Below are 12852 nucleotides of genomic sequence, written 5' to 3' on the forward strand. Positions count from 1 at the left end.
TTTATTAATTTTTGTTTTGTTTGATTGTTATTGTTGTGTTTTTTATTGTTGTTGGTTTTTTTTAGAAACTAAAGCCAAAATTAACATTCTGATCTATTTCGATGCTTTCCGAGGTAAGTGAGCAGGCACGCTTAAGACAATTTGTTTTTGTCTCTGCAATTTGGTAATTATAAATTTGTGACGAATCTGTTTTATATTTTGAAAAATTTGGCTATTATTCATTGATATTGTGTCAATAATTTCTTTTTGTTTTTTTTTTGTTTTTTTGTTTTTACGGTGAGCTGGTATCATTTCTCTATCGGTTGGTTTATGTTGTGAGTTAGGACTCTGTAGCCTTTGCTATTAGTGCCTTGGCCAGTGCATTAAGTTGAATTTGATTTTTTGTAACATTTATACAAAATAGGAATGCTCAGATTCAGAATAAAAGTTGTATCATGTACGAAAAAAAACAGTTTAAAAAGACAGAAATGTGTACTTACTTTTTTTCTGCCTTGAAGGAAAAGAGAATAGTTCAGCTTGGTTGATGTCCAATAAAAAAAATGTGCAACTGTTTGACACGAATTTCCTTGTAAATGTTCCTTCCGTTGGCTTATATTTGTAACAGCGTTATAAAAAAAAATGCTTATTTAAAGTGTTCTTGTTTGTATCATGTAAAAATTCAAATACTTGTATATAACATACACGCACACACAATCTTCAAAAGTGCTAGCATAGACACCAAATAGTTTGAACTTTACTCTCTATACTCTATTGTTTATGGAGAATAAAGCAACAAGAAGAACTAACTATTATTTTCATGCATGATGAAGACTGCTTTGGACTTTTATAAGTTCCATACACACAATATTTTTTAAAATTTGCACAAACTTATTTAACCCTTTTATACTCTTTGAAAACTATGTTTCCCTCAGAGAATAAGAATCAGTTTCATGACTTCGTGTAATTCTTTTTAAAATCACAAAAACGATTTTGAAAGGTAAAAAAAACAACAAAAAACAGAAAAAAAACAACCAATAACAAATCAGGATTGAAAGACTAGTAACCAGGCCCTTAGTTCCTCCAGACATTGTCTTCTTCTCCTCCGTCAATGTTATGCTTTGACTTTGAGCTAAACGTGCCTGTGACGCAATCGTTATAGTCTTTGCCATTTCACGCAGAAGACCTGAGTTCAGTTCTCTAGTGGGAACTGGGACATTATCATAATCATTTAAGTCTCTGCTGCTTGGACGTTGTAATATCCCACTCAGTCCAGTGTACCGGAGTCTGTGGTGTAGAGGTTAGGCACTTTGCTGTTACAGCAGCAGACCCGAGTTTGATTCCCCAGTGGGAGGAAATTTTTATTGAGCAAGTATCTCGGTCTCTCTGCTGGGATGTTATAATATACCCTCTCAGCTTGCGGGTGGTTGGAGTGTGCCACTAGTAGGTCATACTTATTTTTTCTATGTCTGTCAGTTTTACTTTTCCAGCATTAATGATCATTACTGAGTAGATGTGCTTATCTTTACTCAAACACACAACTGGTGGGTTCTGACAGGCATGGTAGGAAGCCTGCCTCCTAAATGATCCAAATTATGTTGATGGGTGGACGTCAGAATTTCAAATAGTGACTCGCAGGAAACAACTTGAATTAAGGGTGTCAGGGAAACACCGAAAAGTCATAATATCCCAATTGAAAGAGCTGCGGAGCTGGCCTACCATAGAAAACTGCATCTCCCCATAATGCTCAATAGAAACAAATGATGAAAAAGTAAAACTAAAGTAGATAAACAACTATTTCCAAGAAACAAAGAACAGATAGATATGAAATGCAATTCATACCAACTGCAGTGAGACTCACAGAGCTACAACAAGGGGTTTGAGGCACGAGCCAGACGTTGTGTCCTTGGGAGAGGAACCTTACACAGGTGTCAGTGGGTACTCACACTTAAACAAAGAAGGATCTCGTCAGTATGTTTATATTTTATATCCTTTCTTCTTTTGTATATGGATGAGTGCACCTGACCTTTGTAACGCCACTGCCATTTTTAACAAAGAATAAAGTTTGTCATTATCATTCTTTTCTGGATGCATCAAAGTTTAAGTACAGTATGGGAACTGACCCTAGTAAACTGGAAACAGCAAAACATTGAAACACAAAATCATAAATTGTAATAAATTTATTTTTCATACTCTGATCTTGAGTATTGATATCATCATGAGTATATGTTTTGTCTACAATTGTATAAATCCCAACAAGAAGATCGTCATCCTTGTGAAATGACTGGCTTACCCACAAATTATCAGATTTAGAAAAAAAAAATTTACCAATCGACAGTAAATCATCCATTTCAAATGCTCCACTCATTTTTAACTTGAAATGCTAAAGAAAAAACATTTGAAATAAAGTCCAACAACCAACATGCTGCCAGTTGCTGCATGATGAAACAAAATAAGCTTTTCACTTCTCCTCTAGAAAATCTACTGCACTCGGGTCAGCCCGTCTCATCACAAGGAGGACAAGATTCAGATAATCATTAAGATATGAAATTGGGTAAAATAGTAATCTTTATGATATAAAATTGAGAAAATAGTAATCCTTATGATATAAAATTGGATAAAACAGTAGATTAAGTATGGGTAAAAGCACAATAGTAGTAGTACAACACAAACAGGTAGGAAACATTCGTTCAGCTGGTCCAATTTGTAAAATAGATTCCTTTCTCAGCACAAAAATTTTAATGACAAATTTTGATACAATTTAGGTCAACATGACTGACCAGTTAATCACAATAATAATATTAGAAGTGTATGGAGTATGGGTTTAAAGCCCGCATCAACACTATTAGGTCGTTCAAGAAGTTGAACCTTCGAATTAAACGTCTGTCTCTGATAGGACCAAGCCAAATGGGTTGAGAGCCTTGAAAACTCCACAAACCCAGTCTGGGATTTAAACCAGGGCCATCTGTACCGTAGTCATACATGAAACAAACAGAGTAAATGGAGTCCCCTTATAATAATAATAATATCGGAATTGTGAAATTGTGAAACAATATATCATATCTGCACCCCCCCCCCCCCCCCCCAAAAAAAAAACAACCCTGGAAAAGATCCATATTGGGACCTGTCACACCTGCGATAACAAAAATTCCAAGACAAACTGCACACATTTTATATAATTTTTGTGTGTTTACATTAACTGTAACACCCTTTACAATACAATAAAGGCTATGAAACAGAATTGTCATGTCTTGAAATAATTTTCTAAAATTGCATGCATTTGATACCAAGATTCAGATAATGTTATTTTTATTTCACCTGAACTGTCAAAAAAAGACTGGAATGTATCTCGAAGCACATTGTCAAGGAAACAGCAAGACTGTCATGGAATAATAGATCTATATAATTGTCAGTAATAAGTACAAGCATAGAGAATAATCAGGTAAAAAAAATACATATTAAAAATATAACAATCTTGTGCATAAAATCTTAAAAGGAAAGACTTATAAAATCCATCATTAACTTTTGTATAATAGAATATTGTAAAACCGAAAAATCAATTAACTCATCAATTTACCATCAGCCACAATAAATCACCGAGAGATCAAGAGATCTGAATTGAGAATAATATTCAGAGTTAGCAAATTACGACATAGGTACACGCACAAATAAAGTTCACAAAATTTGAAGACGTTACTGCTGAGACCAGGTCAACTTACATATATCTGGTATGCTTTGGTCCATACATTGGGAAAGTTTGAGCTATTTGAACGACTCCAGTCTTCATCTTAAGGATTGTAAATGACTAGGAACGAAGAAATCATAGCAAGGGGTAAACATCAGGGCAAGGAGTTTCTAGAACTAGAAGCTAGCAGACGAAACATAAGCATCACCCAGGGAATTACTCAGGCTAGAAGTTGTAATCTTCACAAAAGTTTAACAACAATAATACAATCGTTTAAGTACAATCACCAAACTAGACAACAGAAACATCCCTATTTCAACAACTAACATACCAAAACATCTGGTCATAAGAAATTATATGACTTTAAAATATATTGTTCATCATTACATATACAAATACATGACCCTTCACCAACATGGCATATATATCTTGCCCGAATAAGCCCCCTCCCCCTTCCCCCCAAATCCCTACATGACTCCTTGCATTAATCTTATAAAGTTATTTGTAATAATAAAAAACGCAGCCAAAACCCCCCTCCCCCTCCCTGAAAACCTAATTTGGGCTTCACTATATATTCCCCCCCCTCCCGTTAGTGGAAAGCTTATAGATTGCAACTCCATATCTGCAGTCTAGTCTGTATCGTCTTGACCTCTCTGTATCACTATCACAGAGTTTAATCAAGGCCGGCTGAATGCCCAATGTAGCAAATTCTCAAATCAAATTATAGAATCTAGATCCAATGAATTTCATAGATCTAGATTTACACAGGCTCCATCATTTAACAAATTCACAGGCATTCTTGAATGCAATGAAATGAGTTTGACATAGCCTCAACATATTGCACAGATCCACTGAATCACATAGCTCAAGAATAGTGTAACCATTCAACAGAAATTCACTCACGTTCTCAAGTCTTTTTCTCTCCAGAATATCTTTCAGTCTATAATAATTCATTCACTGCTATGCTCTTGTTGAGCACAGGGATTAAACTGAACTATATGAAAAAGCTGCTGAAATGGAAAAGTGAAACTAACACTTCCACTCTAGAAATCAATTACTGTCGCGAGGAACAGGTAGCCCACAATTTTTGTGATGGCGGGTTCAGGGGTTGGACATTTTGGCTATATTATGTAACCCAAATAAATAGGCCTACTTTCAACTTTAAAAATAACAATGGAAACCACTTTAAGAATCAAAAAGGTATTATATAACCCAAATAAGTATGTTCAACCTTTAAAAATAACAATAAAAATTACAATGAGAATTATAGTACATGTAGTACTAAAACTAAAAATATGAGCACCGTTGGGGAATTGGTTATTAAGGCTATATATATATATATGTAGCTCAAATCAATTAAGCATTACCAATCTTAATAATAACAATAGAAACCACTATAGGAATGACAAGAGTATTAAAACTAGGTATCCCAGCACCAGCAGCAGCAACAACAACAACAACAAAACAAGTAACAAAATTCATTTCCAGAGCAACTCATCTCAGCATGTCTTCACACCTTTTACATTCTCTTAAGCAAAGGAGAAAAGGAAGAAATCCCCCCCCCCCTCCCCCACCTGCTGGTTTATTATGTCACAGCACACAATTATGAGTCACGACGCAGTGGAATCAGGCGTTCGTAAATTGTAAATAGAGTTATTGGTATCATTGTAAAGCTTGTCCATATGTGCTGCTTTGAATGAGAAAAATATTCATTTACCTTGAATACAAGTCGATATATTTGCGAATGAAGAAGGTGGGGTCAACTGGTTTAAGACGTAAAATTAGTGAGAAAATGCCCCCCCCCCCCCAAAAAAAAAAAAAAAGTTATTTCTTTAGCTGGAATGTCTGTGGAAAATGAAAATTTAAATTTTTTGTGTCTTCAGTCAATGTTTCTCAGTAACATTCACACATAAATGTGTTCTTAAATGGGCATGAAAGGTGAAGTCAAAAAACAAAAATTCAATAAAATTCACAAACCTGCAGAAAAATGCCAGTTTCTATTTACTTTGATTATTTTGACGAGCGCTTGATTTCACCACGCTGCCTCACGTATGTCTCAGCATTGAGCACACAGTTGACCTCTTGACCGCTCAACACCAACCTGGCTGCCACCACAGGTCAAAGTTCATGGGGTTTCCTTTGGGGTCCTTTGGTGGGTAGTTGGCCGGCACCATCATTGTATAGTAGTAAGACATACGGGCCTGGAGTTTCTTCACCACCTCGGGGAGTTTGTCGTACAAGTTGGTATGTTCATACGGATCATCTGTGTAACAAAATTTTAAAAAAAACACATGTTGGTCTTTGTGTTCATCTGGGTCATCTATGTGACATGCACATCATAACGATGGTCTCCGGCACAAACCATCTCACTCTGGAATTTCCTGGAAAACTTTTATACCTTTAAAATAGCTCAACAAGGGGTGACGCATATTGTATAAAATTTAAAAAAATATCTTAGCTCTAAAACTAATACAAAATAGAGAAACAGTCACATGATCAAACCGCCTATGTCTGGAAGCTTCCGTCAATAGCGTCACAACACACCTGTGTCGGCAACAAGAAAGCATTGGAGAATTCTTTCATCTAAGGGATTATTTCCCTTTGAAAAAGTTTTTTCCCATCTCCTGTAAAATTCATGTTTTTAGACTTACATGGTTTGTGCCCGAGACCATTGATGTGTGAGGTGAGCTAAAAAAAAATGAGCAGCTTCTCGCAATCCCTGAATGGCGATATAGGCCGAAAATCGACAGAGGGGTCAAATTTTTAGATTTTCAACTGATGCCATATTTTTTCGTCAGGTGAAATCCATCTTTTATCCTTCCATACAAATAAATTAGAGTATGTTGTATGTCTATTGTGATTATTTGGATCAGGCAGAGGGCAACAAGGGATTCTCCAACAAAACATTGCATTCACATATTATATTATTTTATTTTGGACATAATTCAGCCTATTTAAAAGATAACACCTCTGAAAACTGACATGCCATCTCTTATAAAAATGGACACAAAAGATAGAAAGATGTAGTGAAATGTAGAGAGACATCCAAAAGCATCTAGATTTAAACCTAGGCCAACTGGCCTCCTCTGGGACAAGAGGCAGTGTGCGTGTGTGTGTGCATGTGTGTGTGTGTGCATGTGTGTGTGTGCATGTGTGTGTGTGTGTGCGTGTGTATGTATGAGTCTGTGTGTGTGTGTGTGTGTGTGTGCGTGTGTGTCTGTGCGTGTATGTATGTGTGTGTGTCGTGCGTGCGTATGAGCATACAAGTGTACATGAGTGTAGGTGCGTGTGAGTGTGTGTGGGTGTGTGTGTGTGTGCGTGTATGCATGTGTGTGTGTGCACAAAAGGGTGCATGCCTGAGTATGTGTATGTGTCCCCTCTCACCTCTGATGTTGTAGAGACCTTTAAAATTGGTCCAGTTAGAGTAACTGTACGGGTCCATTTGTACGTGCAGGTCTGAGTAGTCTGGGTTGGGCTTCTCTCCTGGCCAGCTGTCGTTCGGTTTGTACCAGCCGTTGTACAGCCCTGGGTAACCTTCGATCAGTTTAAAGTCGCCCACTCTGAAATCAGAAACAAAACTCACCCATAAGTTAACACTAACATGTACACATTTCTGTATTAAAACACACTCAACAATAACCCAAACATTTAGATTCTGAACAACATAGTGTATATATTACGTATGCACGGGTAGGACACAGACAGCTTGAAAAAAGAGGCAAAATAACCTTCGTATAACTCATATGTTCATCCCATGAAATGCAACAACTTTTTGATGTCAAGCACCTTTGTTAGTGGATTTTTCATTAGTCTCACAACCACACTTAAAAAAAAAGCAAATCAAAGTTTTTTTGGTTATTTTTACAAATTTGTTTTTTACCAGTCGCCTTAAATCTAGATCAACAGTGCAACAAGGAGCAGCTATTCTATATCAAAGTGATGATGTCCACCTTTTACTGCCTTGTTCGGGTCTTTTGGAAAGTTGTCCATTATATGGGTCTTATTTCATATCCCATGATAAAAGCAGGGCAACTTTGAAGCCTTGATATTTAGGTAAGAGTTTGAGCTCAATATGCAACAATATATGTATTACAACACACTAACCCATATAGTCCAGACAATAAGTGATATCATGTACACAATATCTGTTTGACAACACACTATCCCACAATACAAATACCTATTTAGCTGTGACTTGAAAATGATGAAATGGTATAGGTATCAACACTATTTGGTTATTTAAGAAGTGGGACCTCCCCAAAAGCAGGGCAACTTTGAAGCCTTGATATTTAGGTAAGAGTTTGAGCTCAATATGCAACAATATATGTATTACAACACACTAACCCATATAGTCCAGACAATAAGTGATATCATGTACACAATATCTGTTTGACAACACACTATCCCACAATACAAATACCTATTTAGCTGTGACTTGAAAATGGTGAAATGGTATAGGTATCAACACTATTTGGTTATTTAAGAAGTGGGACCTCCGAGTTTAATTTTCATCTCCGAAAGGTCCGAGCCAAACTTGAAATTTGTGTAAAGTTCCTTTCCCAAGGACACAACGTCAGACCAAGCTGACGTTCAATCCTCTGCACCCGCAATCTCACGATTACAGGTCCAGTAGCCTAACCACTAGGCCACCAAGCCACCTATGCTATGACCAAGCCCAAGCCAATTTCGGGTACTCCCTCACCCCAGTCCCAGCCAATACAGCAGTATTTCAGAAAAAGAGGCATGTATTCTAAAAAGTTATATAGTATCTTTGTAATGAGGTTTAGATAATAACATCTAACAATGTTTAAAGGTGAATGAACAAGAACAAACATTAAGAAAATTAAAGTTACATTAGGTTCGTTAATTTCTCAAAATGCACCAAATTCACTACCCACCCAAAACTGAGAATATACGCTCTTGGGATGGTGGGAGGTACAAGCGCTGCTGAAAATATATGGGGCTGGAAGGGTTAATACATGGCCCTGCAATGCTGTGACTCACCTGATGGCCGCATGGCCCTGAAAGGGAGTAGTATGGTTGTCCAAGTTATACACAAACTCTGTACGTTTGGAGGCCGACAATGTAGTGATGGACTTCCACTGGCTGATGCCGTCTCTCTTCGGATCTGAGCAGTCATAGACGAGGGAATTGTTGACAGGTTAATTCAAGACAGGGAAAATCATAAGCATGAGACCCTCATCAGTGGAGAAAATTGTTGTATGTAAAAATAAAATCAAAAACAGGAGATCATCATCGGGGAGAAAATAGTTGCATGTTTTATTACCATTAAAATCATTAGAATGAGATCATTGTCAAACATGGAAATACTGTACGTTTTATCATCGGTAAAATCATAAATATTATTTCCATCATAGAAGAAGAAAATTGTATGTCTCACCCCACTACTCAAATCATAAACATGAGACCACTATAAAACAGAAATAATCAAATGTTTTATCACCAATAAATTGATACAATATATCACAAAAGAAAATTGTTGTTTTTGTCTCACCAATAAAAATCTCGAATATGATATTATTATCTGGATCTAACCAATTACGTGGAAAAAAATGTACACACATACAATCGAAGTAGAACAAGATCAAAACTTATTGTCGAGGAAAAAAGTGGAAATCTTCATTGATTCAGCCCACAGCACCGCTCACAGAGGCTGACTCTCTCCTGTGTTTTGACGCATAGCAGCTCGGAGCGGCTCTTATATATTGCTTCCTTTCTTCACATCACTTTTTTCTCTTCTTTATTCCTTTCCACTTACATTTTTTAAACTCTTTTTTCCGGCGTCACTGAATAGTATTTTTTTTATTCTGAACATTTCTACATGCCACACAAAGGGTTTTATCAAATTTAGATATTCTTATATTAATTTTTGTGAGACCTCCCATAAGGTTAAGAAGCGGTCACAAATTATTTGCGTCTGGAGTCAAGTTATATGCAGGCTGAATCAGTTAAGCAGGTGGTCCTCATAGAAAGTGTCATTAAAATAAGTGTCACCGCGCGGAGGAGTCAGGCACTGGTCAATTTTTGGCTTTGGCCATGTGGAGTTATTGGTATCTTCTTAAAGCTTGTTCATTTGTCAATCTTTGAGGAAAACAATGTCCATCAGTCTTGAATAGTAGTCGAGACATTTGCGAATGAACAAGGTGGGTTCACCTAATTCAAAGGTAGAGTTAGAAGCAAATGGCAGCCAAAGTTTAGTGATTTCCATAGCTTGAAAGTTCTTGGAAATTGAAAATTTACATTTTTTGTGCCTTAAATCATGCCTTTCAGTCAATCAAGTAAAAAAACATTTTGAGCCCCCCCCCCCCCCAAAAAAAAAAATTCAATAAAAATTGCCAAACCGGCAGAAAAATGCTGATATCCTTAATTTCATTATTTTGACTAGCATCTGATTTCACTGCAATGCCTCACATATATAAAAATACAAGAGGGGAAGTGGAAAGTGGTTCTTTGTACAGGTTTTCGTCTCAGACAAGTGGTTGTTATAGCAGGTTAGACAGTATTCAAACGCAGAAATCTCCCCCTCCTTCAAAAATTTAACCTCACCAGAGTAACTTATTCCGGCTGCCTCCAGAATTGTGGGGAACCAGTCGACCGCATGCATCAGACTGAAACACACAAGTAGCAGCATCCTTAGCATCATTGACATCATTGCTGACAATATCATTTTTATCAATGTCATTGCTATCACTCATTACTGCCAACATAGTAAACTACCAAGACAAATTTCTCCCTAAGAGATGAATAAAGATTGTCATTGTCAATATCACTACAGTCATCATTATCACTGTCATCACTATCATCAAAGTCATCATCACTGTCAACATAGTTATCAAAGTTATACAATGATCTTTGCAATGGGCACCACTTACTGGTAATATCTCTGAAGATGTATCCAAATTCAAAACAGCTTACTCGTCCTATCAAGCACGATGGATCTAAATATAGAACAAGTTACCTGTCATCTCTCAGGATGTATATAAACATATAATAGTTTACAATAATAATAATAATAATAATAATAATAATAATAATAATAAACATAAACAGCATTTATATAGCGTATATCCCTACTCGACAGCAAGCTCTATGCGCTTTACCTGTCATGTCTCTAATACCTGTCATATCTCTCACAGAGTGTCTAAATATAGAAAAGCGAAACTAGAATCTCTCATAACATTTCTAAATGTATAGAAAAAGTTACCCGTCATATCTCACTCCAGTTTTCTGCAGAGGTTTCCCGTGCACGAAGGCGGGCACACGGGTGCCACCCTCCCAGATGGTGATCTTGCCTCCCCTCAGTGGGTAGTTGTTCCCGTGGTAAGGTACCCAGCCACCATTCTGCGGAGATGACCACACTAAAATATCACTAAAATCCAAAATAACTAGTGTGATAAGGTACAGGATCCAGCCATTCTACTTGAGAAATGAGCAAAAAAGACATCAAAAGACCAAAAATGACTATTGTGATTCAGTATGGTGTCCAACCACCATTCTCTTGAGATGATAACAGAAGGTATCAGACAACTTGTCTTCTCCTTCCCCCCCCCCTCCTCAACTCTCTTAACACAATAAGGTCAGATGACAGGCACTTTTAAAATGGTAAAAACACAACAACAAATATTTGTACACATTTTGGCAATTAAAAAAGCTCCATTTTTTAAATAAAGGCATCTCACATCCTAAAATTATTTTTTTTAGTAGAGCCTATTCAGCGCTCGCAACTGGATAAGGTCATATGAGCGCAAGGAGATTAGAAGTGTTTCAAGAGAGTAACAAACATAAAAAAGAAGAAGGGGAGATAAGGACGATCGATGTTTGATAGGAAAGAAGAAGCAAACCACACCAGAGCACCCGCCAACAACCCACATCCTAAAATTGTCCACATTCAAAGTCTGAACAGATGAAACAAGATTCCGAATCCTGACATCAGTCTGAACAGACCTACAACTAGTGGTGATGTCGAACCAACCCATCCACCCACCAACTACTCACATCAGCAGTGAAGAAGATGATGGTGTCATCAAACATGGCTTTCTCTTTCAGCACCTTGACCAGCCGACCCACGACCTCGTCCGCTGCTGACACCATGCCTGTGTCCACAAGACAGGGAAATGTTTCATGAGAGGGCCAGACAGTCCTTTTTTTTTTTCTTCTTAAAATTGATAAAGCAAAATCAATTTGGCACAATTAATCTTTGCCCCTCTCCCCCCCCCCCCCTCCCCCTGTCTTTATTTCACTTCTTAAAATTAATATGGAAAAATAAATTGAGTACACTTAAGCCTGGATGATCAATTGCAAAAAGAGGGCATGGCAAAGAAAATATGAAAATTGAAGCTGAAGATGTAAAGATACGGTTGGTTTTTTTTCCAACTTTACATTTAAAAAAAAAGAAAATTGAATGCTTAAATTAACTTTGACATTCCTTTAAAATTTGGATGCCATATGACTTTACAGTGACATTCCAATATGACTCCCATAGAATTTTAGTTCTCTCATGTTCGTTATAATAATCATATTATTTTAGAGTAAATAATAAAGAATCCGAAATTGCACCCAAAAAAAAAGGCCAAAGTCTTTCAATTTCCCTTCCACTGTTTTACTTTAACAAACAAAAATATAAAGGACGTGCAATTTTTTTATTTCATTAGTACATTAATAATGTGACCAATGTTCCCCCCTCCCTCTCCCCCCAAAAACAACAAAAAAACAACAACCTACCCCACTCCCCCAACAAAAACAAAAAATGAAACAAAACAACAACCCTGAAATGTAAGGGTGAAGTGAAACGGATAATAAAATCATAGTTTAATGCAACAATATGTTACTGGCTCTGGTCAGTTTTATCGGAACTGTCCCACTGTCCACTCAGGGTTCAAGAGTAAAATGTTACAATAAAATTCGAAGACACCTGGACACGTTTTGTGATACCTGAAAATATCCGTCTTCCATCGATGGTGATGTTCGGGTACATGTCGTAGTAACGTAAGGGAACCTGCAGGGAGGCAAAGACCAAACTGACTCAACATTTGGGGGGCGGGGGGAGCTGAAATCCAACTAGAAACAAAACAGGTGGGAGTTCTATAATAGATGAACGACAACAAAAACTGTAGTTATTTAAATCCTATTGTTGATACCAAAAAAGACAAGAAAAAAAGTATCCCCCCCAC

The 12852-nt window shown here is 37.0% G+C and overlaps 1 protein-coding gene across 1 annotated transcript in view; it reads right to left on the reverse strand.

The window, feature by feature from the left end:
- Positions 1-5636: 5636 nt before the first annotated feature.
- The window catches only part of LOC101861726 (arylsulfatase B), a gene marked incomplete in the record, with an annotated part of 15679 nt that continues 8463 nt past the window's right edge, over positions 5637-12852 (reverse strand). Inside the window, 7 exon segments of the mRNA XM_013082397.2 lie at positions 5637-5924; positions 7046-7221; positions 8666-8789; positions 10229-10290; positions 10887-11023; positions 11678-11775; positions 12614-12677. Coding sequence (XP_012937851.1) covers positions 5752-5924; positions 7046-7221; positions 8666-8789; positions 10229-10290; positions 10887-11023; positions 11678-11775; positions 12614-12677 — 834 coding nt within the window.

The sequence above is a fragment of the Aplysia californica genome, unplaced genomic scaffold (assembly GCF_000002075.1).
Source record: "Aplysia californica isolate F4 #8 unplaced genomic scaffold, AplCal3.0 scaffold00172, whole genome shotgun sequence".
NCBI classification, from domain to species: domain Eukaryota; kingdom Metazoa; phylum Mollusca; class Gastropoda; order Aplysiida; family Aplysiidae; genus Aplysia; species Aplysia californica.